Here is a 15,911-nt window from a genome sequence, read left to right as displayed (position 1 = left end):
TGAGGATTCCAGGCAGATAAATGTTTAGCTCCGTCCATGAAATCATTGGAATCTACAAACATTATTAATCTGACTCTTTCGGTCGGGGCCCGGACAGTCTCCCCATCCGGACGCACCGCTCTTTGAAGTGATGGTCAAGGCCGGACCGGACAAGTTCCTGTCATTCTGGAGCCAATCCAGCACGTCCCCTATTGAATCTATAGAGTCGTGTGATACATTGTCCTCCCGTCACGTGTTTGTTCTCAGGAAATAAGGCGAATTAACTGGAGGAAATGGAAATGGCGGAACGGCCGAGGCCGCGACTTTACACCATAAGGAGCTAGAAACTGTCGCAAGCGTAATCCGAGCCCCAGTGCAAGGTCTAGGAGGGAGATTAAAGGGCCGGTGTCCCTAATTACCTTGGTGCCCTTATACAGTTATTACAGGCGCTCACTACCGGGTCACGTACCAAGATGTCAGTGCTCTCCCTCCTGAACGGCGGCGGGTCCGGCCTCTCGTTGGGTGGGGTGAAGATATACGTGGATGTCGCCCCGGTGTTCCTCATAATGGGTAAACTCAATGATCGGAAATCCTTCACCGCCTGTTCCACTTTCTGCTCATCCCCCGGTTTGGCTGCGATAAGGAAAAATAAAAAAGCAATTTTCAATAAAAAATAAATAAATAAATAAAGCAACTAAGAAACAAATAAAAACAAATTATAGCTTTATGCCCTAAATCAGTATTTCCCGACTAAAGTGCCTCCTGTTGTTGCAAAACTACAACTCCCAGCATGCCCGGACAGAATCCATGATATTTAGACATCAATACTGTCCATACTATGAGAGTCCATGATATTTAGACATCATTATTGTCCATACTGTGAGAGTCCATAATATTTAGACATCATTATTGTCCATACTGTGAGAGTCCATGATATTTAGACATGATTACTGTCCATACTATGAGAGTCCATAATATTTAGACACCATTACTGTCCATACTATGAGAGTCCATGATATTTAGACCTTATTACTGTCCATACTGTGAGAGTCCATGATATTTATACATCATTATTGTCTATACTATGAGAGTCCATGATATTTAGACACCATTACTGTCCATACTATGAGAGTCCATGATATTTAGACATCATTACTGTCCATACTATGAGAGTCCATGATATTTAGACATCATTACTGTCCATACTATGAGAGTCCATGATATTTAGACATCATTACTGTCCATACTATGAGAGTCCATGATATTTAGACATCATTACTGTCCATACTATGAGAGTCCATGATATTTAGACATCATTACTGTCCATACTATGAGAATCCATGATATTTAGACATCAATACTGTCCATACTATGAGAGTCCATAATATTTAGACATCATTACTGTCCATACTATGAGAGTCCATGATATTTAGACATCATTACTGTCCATACTATGAGAATCCATGATATTTAGACATCAATACTGTCCATACTATGAGAATCCATGATATTTAGACACCATTACTGTCCATACTATGAGAATCCATGATATTTAGACATCAATACTGTCCATACTATGAGAGTCCATAATATTTAGACATCATTACTGTCCATACTATGAGAGTCCATAATATTTAGACATCATTACTGTCCATACTATGAGAGTCCATGATATTTAGACATCATTACTGTCCATACTATGAGAGTCCATGATATTTAGACATCAATACTGTCCATACTATGAGAATCCATGATATTTAGACATCAATACTGTCCATACTATGAGAGTCCATGATATTTAGACATCAATACTGTCCATACTATGAGAGTCCATGATATTTAGACATCATTACTGTCCATACTATGAGAGTCCATAATATTTAGACATCAATACTGTCCATACTATGAGAGTCCATGATATTTAGACATCATTACTGTCCATACTATGAGAGTCCATGATATTTAGACATCATTACTGTCCATACTATGAGAGTCCATGATATTTAGACATCATTACTGTCCATACTATGAGAATCCATGATATTTAGACATCAATACTGTCCATACTATGAGAGTCCATAATATTTAGACATCAATACTGTCCATACTATGAGAGTCCATGATATTTAGACATCATTACTGTCCATACTATGAGAGTCCATGATATTTAGACATCATTACTGTCCATACTATGAGAGTCCATGATATTTAGACATCATTATTGTCTATACTATGAGAGTCCATGATATTTAGACATCATTACTGTCCATACTATGAGAGTCCATAATATTTAGACATCATTACTGTCCATACTATGAGAGTCCATAATATTTAGACATCAATACTGTCCATACTATGAGAGTCCATAATATTTAGACATCATTACTGTCCATACTATAAGAGTCCATGATATTTAGACACCATTACTGTCCATACTGTGAGAGTCCATGATATTTATACATCATTATTGTCTATACTATGCGAGTCCATGATAATTAGACATTATTACTGACCACAACTATGAGAATCCATGATATTGAGATATTATTATTGTCTGTACTGTAAAAGTTCATGACATTTAGACATCATACTATCCATACTGTGAGAGTCCATGATATTTAGACACCATTACTGTCCATACTATGAGAGTCCATGATATTTAGACCTTATTACTGTCCATACTGTGAGAGTCCATGATATTTAGACACCATTACTGTCCATACTGTGAGAGTCCATGATATTTATACATCATTATTGTCTATACTATGCGAGTCCATGATAATTAGACATTATTACTGACCACAACTATGAGAATCCATGATATTGAGATATTATTATTGTCTGTACTGTAAAAGTTCATGACATTTAGACATCATACTGTCCATACTGTGAGAGTCCATGATATTTAGACACCATTACTGTCTATACGGTGAGAGTCTATTATATTGAGATAACATTACTGACCAAACTATGAGAGTCCATATTTAGACATCATTACTGTATATACCGTGAGAGTCCATTATATTGAAACAACATTACTGTCTATACTATTAGAGTCCATGATATTTAGACATTATTATTGTCTGTACTGTGAGAAATAATGACATTTAGACATCATTACTGTCAATAACATGAGAGTCCATGATATTTAGAGGCTATTACTGCTCATACTATGATAGTCCATGATATTTAGAGACCATTACAGTCTATACCGTGACATTTTGGTATCATTCCTATTTAGCGTTTCAAATCATGCAAAGTCAATGTCTTAAATGCCCGACCATGTAAGAGTATTCAAGAATTAGGAAAAAAAATCTAAACTTGTTTGAGTTAGAGCGCCAACTCTTGTCCACAGGTTGTGTATGGTATTGCAGCCCCGTTCAAATAATTTTTATAATGGTGCCACATAAAAATCTTATTTATAGCAGATTAGATGGTGCACAATATTTACTGTTTCATGTTTCCTTTTTCTTTATATACCTAAAGAGGTGATATGATTGGTTTCTGAAGAGTCATTTGAGACTCACTTGAATGACACTTTTTGGAGCTGTTTAGTGCTACCCCCAATTCTAAGCACCTCGGAATACAAGGGGCATACACAAAGGTTGTATCCCGGACAGCTATTTTGTCACCGTGCCCATAATATAGGCATCATAGTGTCATCCTGATCCTCCATATAACACCATCCCCAATGCCTCAGTGATATCAGCTGCAACAGATACTATAATAAAACCACAGCGCAACAATTCTGCAGACCACAGACAGCGCCCCCCAATGTACTGGGTATCTAGATAAATAACAGCTAAAGGTGATTGGAATTGAAATCAGGAATCCAAAGTACAGACAAAATACAGTGACACAGTACGACAAGTCTAGACACAAAGCATCGTGGGCCTGAGGCCGTGTGAACGACGTCATAGACTCAGGAATACTCCGGGGTGTCACATGAGTCAACTGAATAAACGGTAAAGAATGCTCCCAAGTTAACCTCAAAATCGGAAGGTTACTATGGTGCATAACCTACGCCCGTGCGGGGGCTGACATTACATCACATGTAACGCTAAATAGGAATGATACCAAAATGTTACAGTAAGGACTGTGAAGGTGTTTAAATATCATGGACTCTCTTAGTTTGAACAGTAATGATGAATAAATATCATGAATTCTCACAGCACAGAGAATATTTCTTATATCTCATAAACTCTCATAGTATGGACTATAATGATGTCTTAAAATCATGGACTCTCATAGTATGGACAGTAATAGTCTCTTAATATCATGGACTCTCTTAGATTGGACAGTAATGATGAATAAATATCATGGACTCTCATAGTATAGACAGTAATGATGAATAAATATCATGGACTCTCATAGTATGTACAGTAATATGGTCTAAATATCTAGAACTCTCACAGTATTGACAGTAATGATGTCTAAATATCATAAACTCTCATGGTATAGACAGCAATGGTGTCTAAATATCATAAACTCTCATAGTATGTACAGTAATAAGGTTCAAATATCATAAACTCTCATAGTATGGTTAGTAATGGTGTGATATCATGAACTCTCATAGTATGGACAGTAATGATGTCTAAATAAATGGACTCCCATAGTATGGACAGCAATGGTGTCTAAAAATCATGGACTCTCATAGTATGGACAGTAATGGTGTCTAAATATCATGGACTCTCATAGTATGGACAGTAATGGTGTCTAAATATCATGGACTCTCACAGTATGGACAGTAATGGTGTCTAAATATCATGGACTCTCATAGTATGGTTAGTAATGGTGTCGAAATATCATGAACTCTCATAGTATGGACAGTAATGGTGTCTAAATATCATGGACTCTCATAGTATGGACAGTAATGATGTCTAAATATCATGGACTCTCATAGTATGGACAGTAATGGTGTCTAAAAATCATGGACTCTCATAGTATGGACAGTAATGATGTCTAAATATCATGGACTCCCACACTATGGACAGTAGTGACATCTACATATTGTGGACTCTCACAGCATGGAGAGTAATGAAGTCTAAATATCGCGGACTCTCACAGTATAAACAATAATTATGAGTAAATATCATGGACTCCCACAGTATGGACAGCCTCGCATACCATAGATAAGAATGTTGCCTTACAAGCATTGACTCTTTCAGTATGGACAGACAGTAACGATGACTTATTACAGTGGACTCTCATAGTATTGGCCATAATGAAGGACTCTCATCATGTGGACATGAACAGGGTGTAAAAAACAAGGACTCTCGTGCTATGGACAGCATGACGCTCATGGTATGTACAGGAGCAAAGTCTTAATACAACGGACTCTCACAGTATAGACTGAAATGATAATATCTAAATATTATGGACTCTCTGCCCCATTTGTTATGAAAACAAAAGACACCTTCTTGCACTGTGTTAATGGTAGCCCAACTATGCAGCGAAAGAAAGGTGAAACCGCATGCAGTGGGGGGTGGGGCGGGCAGACCACCTGGGTTAGAAAGAGTCTAAATGTGATACCATGCTGCAAAGAATTGTGGGTCTTAGGTTCTGCACCATAAACAAACGACTTTATTAAAAAAATAAAACGAGTCAAAAAAAATTAAATTAAAAGTCGATAAAGAAGTCACAGGAACGTATAGGTCAAAACAAAAACATGACGGCGCAATAAACACCATGAGATCATCACATTAACATAGCTAAATATACACTATAAATTTATGTCGTTATACTGCCCTCTACTGGGCACCAAATAAAATGCACCTCACAATCTCACAGCCTAGAAAAGTTACAGAAAGCAACATTCATATACAATGTAGCACTGAATAGATACAAGTTATAAGATAATAAGAAGCTTATATGTCATTTGGTTATATTGTTACAACAGATGGGGTCGGGGGGAGCTGTCCTAGAGGGTCTAGGGAGGTGCTTTCCCAAACAGTGTGCCTCCAGCTGTTGCAAAACTACAACTCACAGCATGCCCGGACAGCCAACGGCTGTCCGGGCATGCTGGGAGTTGTAGTTTTGTAACAGCTGGAGACACACTGTTTGGGAAACACTGGTCTAGGATATATCTAGTTTGTCTCTTTATTAGTATTTGGTTTATTCCGGTTAAACTAAGCACGCTCGCTATATTACATCCACTTCAAAAGAGATGTAGTGGGCATGCTCTGGCCGAGTAAGGACCCACAAAGTGCCCAACTCATCACTACTGGGGTATCTATTGCTAGGACATTTTCCTACTAATTGAGGGCAGATGCATATAAAAGATGCCCAATCAGAGGAGCAGCAATGTGAACTAAGCACGCCCACTACAATACCTTTATATCACAGGGATGTAGTGTGTATGTCTGGGAGGGTAAAGTACTAAATAGTGCCATCATCTACTACTAGGAGAGGTCCATACTAACTGTGGCCGGCTATATTTATATATATATACATATATATATATATATATATATATATATATATTTATTAACTATGCCCAATCAGGGGAGCAGCAATGTGAACTAAGCATGCCCACTACATTACCTTTATATCACATGGATGTAGTTTGCATGTCTGGGAAGGTAAAGTACTAAATAGTGCCATCATCTACTACTAGGAGAGGTCCATACTAACTGTGGCCGGCTATATATATTAACTATGCCCAATCAGGGGAGCAGCAATGTGAACTAAGCACGCCCACTACAATATCTTTATATCACAGGGATGTAGTGTGCATGTCTGGGAGAGTAAAGTACCAAAAAGTGACCACCACCACTGGTGTATCATTAACTACTAGAAGTCTCTACTAACTGTGGATAGCCATATAGTAAAGATGCTCATTAAGAGGCAAAGCAATATGAACTAAGCACGCCCACTATATTACATCCACATCAAAAGAGATGTAGTGGGCATGCTCTGGCTGAGTAAGGACCCACAAAGTGCCCAGCTCATCACTACTGGGGTATCTTTTGCTCAAACATTTTTCTACTAATTCAGGGCAGTTGCATATTAAAGATGCCCAATCAGAGGAGCAGCAATGTGAACTAAGCATGCCCACTAAATTACCTTTATATCACAGGGATGTAGTGTGTATGTCTGGGAAGGTAAAGTACTAAATAGCGCCATCATCTACTACTAGGAGAGGTCCATACTAACTGTGGCCGGCTATATATAGTAACTATGCCCAATCAGGGGAGCAGCAATGTGAACTAAGCATGCCCACTACAATACCTTTATATCACAGGGATGTAGTGTGTATGTCTGGGAAGGTAAATTACTAAATAGCGCCATCATCTACTACTAGGAGAGGTCCATGCTAACTGTGGCCGGCTATATATAGTAACTATGCCTAATCAGGGGAGCAGCAATGTGAACTAAGCATGCCCACTACAATACCTTTATATCACATGGATGCAGTTTGTGTGTCTGAGAGAGTAAAGTACTAAATAGTGCCATCATCTACTACTAGGATAGGTCCATACTAACTGTGGCCGGCTATACTGTATATATTAACTATGCCTAATCAGGGGAGCAGCAATGTGAACTAAGCATGCCCACTACATTACCTTTATATCACAGGGATGTAGTGTGTACATCTGGAAAGGCAACATACCAAAAAGGGCCATCATCTACTACTAGGAGAGGTCCATACTAACTGTGGCCGGCTATATATATTAACTATGCCCAATCAGGGGAGCAGCAATGTGAACTAAGCACGCCCACTACAATACCTTTATATCACAGGGATGTAGTGTGCATGTCTGGGAGAGTAAAGTACCAAAAAGTGCCCACCACCACTGGTGTATCATTAACTACTAGAAGTCTCTACTAACTGTGGATAGCCATATAGTAAAGATGCTCATTAAGAGGCAAAGCAATATGAACTAAGCACGCCCACTATATTACATCCACTTCAAAAGAGATGTAGTGGGCATGCTCTGAGTAAGGACCCACAAGGTGCCCAACTCATCACTACTGGGGTATCTTTTGCTAGGACATTTTTCTACTAATTCAGGGCAGCTGCATATTAAAGATGCCCAATCAGAGGAGCAGCAATGTGAACTAAGCATGCCCACTACATTACCTTTATATCACAGGGATGTAGTGTGTATGTCTGGGAGGGTAAAGCACTAAATAGCGCCATCATTTACTACTAGGAGAGGTCCATACTAACTGTGGCCGGCTATATATATATTAACTATGCCCAATCAGGGGAGCAGCAATGTGAACTAAGCATGCCCACTACATTACCTTTATATCACATGGATGTAGTTTGTGTGTCTGGGAAGGTAAAGTACTAAATAGTGCCATCATCTACTACTAGGAGAGGTCCATACTAACTGTGGCCGGCTATAGATATATACATATATAAATATATATATATATATATATATATATATTAACTATGCCCAATCAGGGGAGCAGCAATGTGAACTAAGCACGCCCACTACATTACCTTTATATCACATGGATGTCGTTTGTGTGTCTGAGAGAGTAAAGTACTAAATAGTGCCATCATCTACTACTAGGAGAGGTCCATACTAACTGTGGCCGGCTATACTGTATATATTAACTATGCCTAATCAGGGGAGCAGCAATGTGAACTAAGCATGCCCACTACATTACCCTTATATCACAGGGATGTAGTGTGTACGTCTGGAAAGGCAACGTACCAAAAAGGGCCATCATCTACTACTAGGAGAGGTCCATACTAACTGTGGCCGGCTATGTATAGTAACTATGCCCAATCAGGGGAGCAGCAATGTGAACTAAGCACGCCCACTACAATACCTTTATATCACAGGGATGTAGTGTGTATGTCTGGGAGAGTAAAGTACCAAAAAGTGCCCACCACCACTGGTGTATCATTAACTACTAGAAGTCTCTACTAACTGTGGCTAGCCATATAGTAAAGATGCTCATTAAGAGGCAAAGCAATGTGAACTAAGCACGCCCACTATATTACTTCCACATCAAAGACACATAGTGGGCATGCCTGGGAGGGTAAAGGAACAAAAAGTGCCATCATCTACTAGCAGAGGCCTCTACTAACTGTGGATAGACATATATTAAAGATGCTTGTTAAGAGGCAAAGCAATGTGAACTAAGCACGCCCACTATATTACTTCCACATGAAAGAAATGCAGTGTGCAGCAAGACCTACCTGTGACATACAGTAAGGGCATCTGTCTCTTGGACAGGTCCCTACAAATTATGGCCAGCACATTGGGTGAACTAAGCATGCCCACTATTTTACTTTCACACTTAAGAGATAAAGTGGGCATGCCTCCGCTGGATAAAGGCCTGCCTGTAACATACAGTGGCCCACCACCATAAGGGTATTTGTCTCTAGGGCAGGTCCCTACCAATAATGGCCAATCCCATATGAAATATGCACTTAAGTGCTTGTGAACTAAGCATGCCCACTATGTTACCTTTAAATCTAAGCACTGTAGTGGGCGTGCTCTGGCTGGGAAAAGACCCAAAAAGTGCCCACCTGTTACATAAAGCTTCAATTTACACCAGTCTTAGGATCTAGTGACATCACGAAATTAACGATGTCTGGCGGCGTCTTAGTGAATGACAAGTTGTGTCGCTCAGACCGAGCAGCCGGATCATCGTCAGAGGCGTCTTGGACGGAACGCGTCCAAATACCGAGAACATAGACCGCAAATCATGTGAACAGATTGCTCACGCCTCTCCGCCATGCGTAAAATAGACTGGGAACAGATAACGCCGCCGCGTGAGTGACAGTCGCCGCTGCCAGGGCCACCTGGTGATTACGCAATACAGCGCATTCACTGCAGAAAATGTCACTTAAAGGACCCACACATTTTATTTTGGCAGTGGGGACTCTCTCAGATACGCGGGATATAGATCTGATAGCGTCTATGAGAGTGTTTCCCAAACAGTGTGCCTCCAGCTGTTGCAAAACTACAACTCCCAGCATGCCCGGACAGCCGTTGGCTGTCCGGGCATGCTGGGAGTTGTAGTTTTGCAACAGCTGGAGGCACACTGGTTGCAAAACCCTGGTCTATGTTTACAAAATACAGAACTGGATTCTGACCCCCTGGTGTTGCTCTCAAGTATTGAATTTGGGGGGGGGGGGACTGTAAAAGAAGCAGCAGTATAAAGCATGGTGGGACAAATCAGCAAAGCTAAGACTCTAATGAGGTAGATTTACACTGAATGCTACAGGCAGGGCTTTACCCAGCAGAGGCATGCTCGCTACATTTCTTAAAGGGGTACTCTGGTGGAAAACTGTTTTTTTTTTTTTTTTTTTTAAATCAACTGGTGCCAGAAAGTTAAACAGATTTGTAAATTACTTCTATTAAAAAATCTTAATCCTTCCAGTACTTATTAGCTGCCGAATACTACAGAGGAAAGTCTTTTCTTTTTGGAACGCAGAGCTCTCTGCTGACATCACAAGCACAGTGCTCTCTGCTGACAACCCTGTCCACTATAAGAACTGTCCAGAGTAGGAGAAAATCCCCATAGCAAACATATGTTGCTCTGGTCAGTTCCTAAAATGGACAGAGATGTCAGCAGAGAGCACTGTGCTCATGATGTCAGCAGAGAGCTCTGTGTTCCAAAAAGAAAAGAATTTCCTATGTAGTATTCAGCAGCTAATAAGTACTGGAAGGATCAAGATTTTTGTAATAGAAGTCATTTACAAATCTGTTTAACTTTCTGGCACCAGTTGATTTAAAAAAAAAAAAAAAAAAGTTTTCCACCGGAGTACCCCTTTAAGTGTGGAAGGAAAATAGTGGGCATGCTTAGTTCATGCTGCTTCACCATGTGCCTGCCCATTATTGGTAGGGAGCAGTCCTAGTAGCAGACGCCCTTATTGTGGTAGGCCACTGTATGTTAGTCCCCATTGCTTTGCCTCTTAATGGGCATCTTTAAAGGGGTACTCCGGTGGAAAACTTTTTTGTTTAATCAACTGGTGCCAGAAAGTTAAACTGATTTGTAAATTACTTCTGTTAAAAAACGTTATCCTTCCAGTACTTATTAGCGGCTATATACTACAGAGAAAGTTCTTTTCTTTTTGGATTTCTTTTTTTTCTGTCCACAGTGCTCTCTGCTGACACAGGAGAGGTTTGTTATGGGAATTTGCTCCTGCTCTGGACAGTTCCTGACATGGACAGAGGTGTCAGCAGAGAGCACTGTGGACAGAAAAAAAAGAAATCCAAAAAGAAAAGAACTTTCTCTGTAGTATATAGCCGCTAATAAATACTGGAAGGATAAAGATTTTTTTAATAGGAGTAATTTACAAATCTGTTTAACTTTCTGGCACCAGTTGATAAATAAAAAAATAAAAAAAATGTTCTCCACCGGAGCACCCCTTTATATATGGCTGGCCAAAGTAGGGACCTCTTCTAGTAGTAGATGATGGCATTTTTTGATACTCTACCAATCCAGGCATGCAGACTACATCCCTGTCATAATGGTAATGTAGTGGGCGTGCTTAGTTCACATTGATTTGCCTCTTAATGGGCATCTTTAAAATATGTCTATCCACAGTTAGTAGGGAACTCTCCTAGTAGTAGATGATGGCATTTTGTTTTTTTTACTTTATCCTTCCAAGCATGCACACTACATCCCTGTCATATAAATGTAATGTAGTGGGCATGCTTAGTTCCTCTGAAAGGGTATCTTTAATATGCAGCTACCCTCAGTTATTAGGACTAGATGATCCAGAAGAGGACAAGAATGACCACTGAACTACACGGACCAGTTCCATTGTGGAAGATCACAATAAAAAGCGGCCATGCTTTTCACATTCAGTTTTTTAGAGATTTTTTTTTCACAATTTTTGGGGGATTTCCTTGAATAAGAGAAGCGCTGCTGATATCTCTTTTTGGAGTCTTATCACTATACGTGTCTGGATATTTGCAGGAAGTTCTCAGGGCAATAGGAAACTCTCACTGGCCCAGAGCAAAACTTCAAAGAACAACAACAGCTCCGGAGGAGATCAGGAACAGAGAGGCGGCCGCAGCCAAGTTCGGCCTAAGTTTCGTTTTCCTGTCAAGTGCTTGGAAAGCAATAATCCCCAACCTGCGGCTCTACAAAATAGAAACACAACCAGTAGATCTCCAGAAAAGATCCCCAACCAGCAGATCTCCAGAAATGATCCCCAACCTGTGGATCTCCAGAAATGAAACCCAACCTGCAAATCTCCAGAGATGATCCCCAACCTGTGGATCTCCAGAAATGATCCCCAACCTGTGGATCTCCAGAAATGATCCCCAACTTGCGGCTCTCCAGAAATGATCCCCAACCTGCGGCTCTTCAGAAATGATCCCCAACCAGCAGCTCTTCAGAAATGAAACCCAACATGCGAATCTCCAGAAATGATCCCCAACCTGCGGCTCTTCAGAAATGATCCCCAACCAGCAGCTCTTCAGAAATGAAACCCAACATGCGAATCTCCAGAAATGATCCCAAACCAGTGGATCTCCAGAAATGATCCCAAACCTGCGGCTCTCCAGAAATGATCCCCAACCTGTGGCTCTCCAAAAATGATCCCCAACCAGTGGCTCTCCAGAAATTATCCCCAACCAGTGGCTCTCCAGAAATGATCCCCAACCAGTGGATCTCCAGAAATGATGCCCAACCAGTGGATCTCCAGAAATGATCCCCAACCTGCAGCTCTACAAAATAGAAACCCAACCAGCGGCTCTTCAGAAATGATCCCCAACCAGCAGCTCTTCAGAAATGAAACCCAACATGCGAATCTCCAGAAATGATCCCCAACCTGTGGCTCTCCAGAAATGATCCCAAACCAGTGGATCTCCAGAAATGATCCCAAACCTGCGGCTCTCCAGAAATGATCCCCAACCTGTGGCTCTCCAAAAATGATCCCCAACCAGTGGCTCTCCAGAAATTATCCCCAACCAGTGGCTCTCCAGAAATGATCCCCAACCAGTGGATCTCCAGAAATGATGCCCAACCAGTGGATCTCCAGAAATGATCCCCAACCTGCGGCTCTACAAAATAGAATCCCAACCAGCAGCTCTTCAGAAATGATCCCCAACCAGCAGCTCTTCAGAAATGAAACCCAACATGCGAATCTCCAGAAATGATCCCCAACCTGTGGCTCTCCAGAAATGATCCCAAACCAGTGGATCTCCAGAAATGATCCCAAACCTGCGGCTCTCCAAAAATGATCCCCAACCTGTGGCTCTCCAAAAATGATCCCCAACCAGTGGCTCTCCAAAAATTATCCCCAACCAGTGGCTCTCCAGAAATGATCCCCAACCAGTGGATCTCCAGAAATGATGCCCAACCAGTGGATCTCCTAACCTGTGGCTCTCCAAAAATGATCACCAACCTGTGGATCTCCAGAAATGAAACCCAACCTGCAGATCTCCAGAAATGAAACACAAGCTGCGGATCTCCTGAATTGAACCCCAACCTTTAGCTCCCCAGAAATGATCCCCAACCTGCTGCTCTCCAGCAATGAAACCCCACCTGCGGCTCTCAAGAAATGATTTCCATCCAGCAGCTCTCCCAAAATTATCTCCAACCTGCAGCTCTTCCAAAATGATCCTCAACTTGCGGCTCTCCAGAAATGATCCCCAACCTTCAGCTCTCCAGAAATTATCCCCAACCTGCGGCTCTTCAGAAATTATCCCCAACCAGCGGCTCTTCAGAAATTATTCCCAACCAGCGGCTCTACAGAAATGATTTCCATCCAGCAACTCTCCCGAAATGATCTTCAACCTGCAGCTCTTCCAAAATGATCCTCAACCTTCAGTTCTCCAGAAATGATCCCCAACCTGCAGATCTCCAGAAATGATCCCCAACCCTCAGCTCTCCAGAAATGATCCCCAACCTGCGGCTCTCCAGAAATTAAACCCAACCTGCGGCTCTCAAGAAATTATCCCCAACCAGAGGCTCTCCAGAAATTATCCCCAACCTGCGGCTCTCCAGAAATGATTTCCATCCAGCAACTCTCCCGAAATGATCTCCAACCTGCAGCTCTTCCAAAATGATCCTCAACCTTCAGTTCTCCAGAAATGAAACCCAACCTTCAACTCCCCAGAAATAAAAACCAACCTGCGGCTCTCCAGAAAAGATATCTAACCTGTGGCTCTCTGCATGATAAATACTAACTGAGCTCTGCTGCATGATAAATACTAACTGAGCTCTGCTGCATGATAAATACTAACTGAGCTCTGCTGCATGATAAATACTAACTGAGATCTGCTGCATGATAAATACTAACTGAGCTCTGCTGCATGATAAATACTAACTGAGATCTGCTGCATGATAAATACTAACTGAGCTCTGCAGCATGATAAATACTAACTGAGCTCTGCTGCATGATAAATACTAACTGAGCTCTGCTGCATGATAAATACTAACTGAGCTCTGCTGCATGATAAATACTAACTGAGATCTGCTGCATGATAAATACTAACTGAGCTCTGCAGCATGATAAATACTAACTGAGCTCTGCTGCATGATAAATACTAACTGAGCTCTGCTGCATGATAAATACTAACTGAGCTCTGCTGCATGATAAATACTAACTGAGCTCTGCAGCATGATAAATACTAACTGAGCTCTGCAGCATGATAAATACTAACTGAGCTCTGTTGCATGACAAATACTAACTGAGCTCTGCTGCATGATAAATACTAACTGAGCTCTGCTGCATGATAAATACTAACTGAGCTCTGCTGCATGATAAATACTAACTGAGCTCTGCTGCATGATAAATACTAACTGAGCTCTGCTGCATGATAAATACTAACTGAGATCTGCTGCATGATAAATACTAACTGAGCTCTGCAGCATGATAAATACTAACTGAGCTCTGCAGCATGATAAATACTAACTGAGCTCTGTTGCATGACAAATACTAACTGAGCTCTGCTGCATGATAAATACTAACTGAGCTCTGCTGCATGATAAATACTAACTGAGCTCTGCTGCATGATAAATACTAACTGAGCTCTGCTGCATGATAAATACTAACTGAGCTCTGCTGCATGATAAATACTAACTGAGATCTGCTGCATGATAAATACTAACTGAGCTCTGCTGCATGATAAATACTAACTGAGCTCTGCTGCATGATAAATACTAACTGAGCTCTGCTGCATGATAAATACTAACTGAGCTCTGCTGCATGATAAATACTAACTGAGCTCTGCTGCATGATAAATACTAACTGAGCTCTGCTGCATGATAAATACTAACTGAGGTCTGCTGCATGATAAATACTAACTGAGCTCTGCTGCATAATAAATACTAACAGAGCTCTGCTGCATGATAAATACTAACTGAGATCTGCTGCATGATAAATACTAACTGAGCTCTGCTGCATGATAAATACTAACAGAGCTCTGCTGCATGATAAATACTAACTGAGATCTGCTGCATGATAAATACTAACTGAGCTCTGCTGCATTGAAAAGTAGGTTTGCTACAATGGCAAAATCAGGTCTGTTACAGTAGCCAACTAAGTTCTGCTATACTGACAAGGTTATCTTTGCAATATTAACAAAATCAGCTCTGCTGCACTTACAAGCTTATCCCTTCAACACTGAGAAACTCCGCTCTGCTACACTGACAAGCTAAGTGCTGCAACACTGACAAACCTAGCTCTACTGCACTGGTAAGATAATAACTGCAATACTGACAAACCCAGCTCTGCTACACTGACAAACCCAGCTCTGCTACACTGACAAGCCCAGCTCTGCTACACTGACAAGCTAAACACTGCAATACTGACAAACTCAGCTCTGCTGCAATGACAAACCCAGCTCTGCTGCACTGACAAACCCAGCTCTGCTGCACTGACAATCCCAGCTCTGCTGCACTGACAATCCCAGCTCTGCTACACTGACAATCCCAGCTCTGCTACACTGACAAACCCAGCTCTGCTACACTGACAAACCCAGCTCTGCTACACTGACAAG

At 41.2% G+C, this 15,911-nt stretch overlaps 1 protein-coding gene across 6 annotated transcripts in view; it reads right to left on the bottom strand.

The window, feature by feature from the left end:
- Nucleotides 1-15,911, bottom strand: part of PLEKHG5 (pleckstrin homology and RhoGEF domain containing G5) — a 351,187-nt gene that overhangs the window by 88,203 nt on the left and 247,073 nt on the right. For all 6 annotated transcript variants that reach the window (XM_056544819.1, XM_056544817.1, XM_056544820.1 and 3 more), the window contains one exon: nucleotides 449-612. In XM_056544819.1, the coding sequence (XP_056400794.1) occupies nucleotides 449-612 (164 nt within the window). The remainder of the gene's footprint in view (nucleotides 1-448; nucleotides 613-15,911) is intronic.

Source organism: Hyla sarda, chromosome 10 (genome assembly GCF_029499605.1).
Source record: "Hyla sarda isolate aHylSar1 chromosome 10, aHylSar1.hap1, whole genome shotgun sequence".
NCBI classification, from domain to species: Eukaryota; Metazoa; Chordata; class Amphibia; order Anura; family Hylidae; genus Hyla; species Hyla sarda.
Note: the sequence above shows the minus strand (reverse complement) of the source record. Positions and strands in the feature narration are given on the sequence as shown.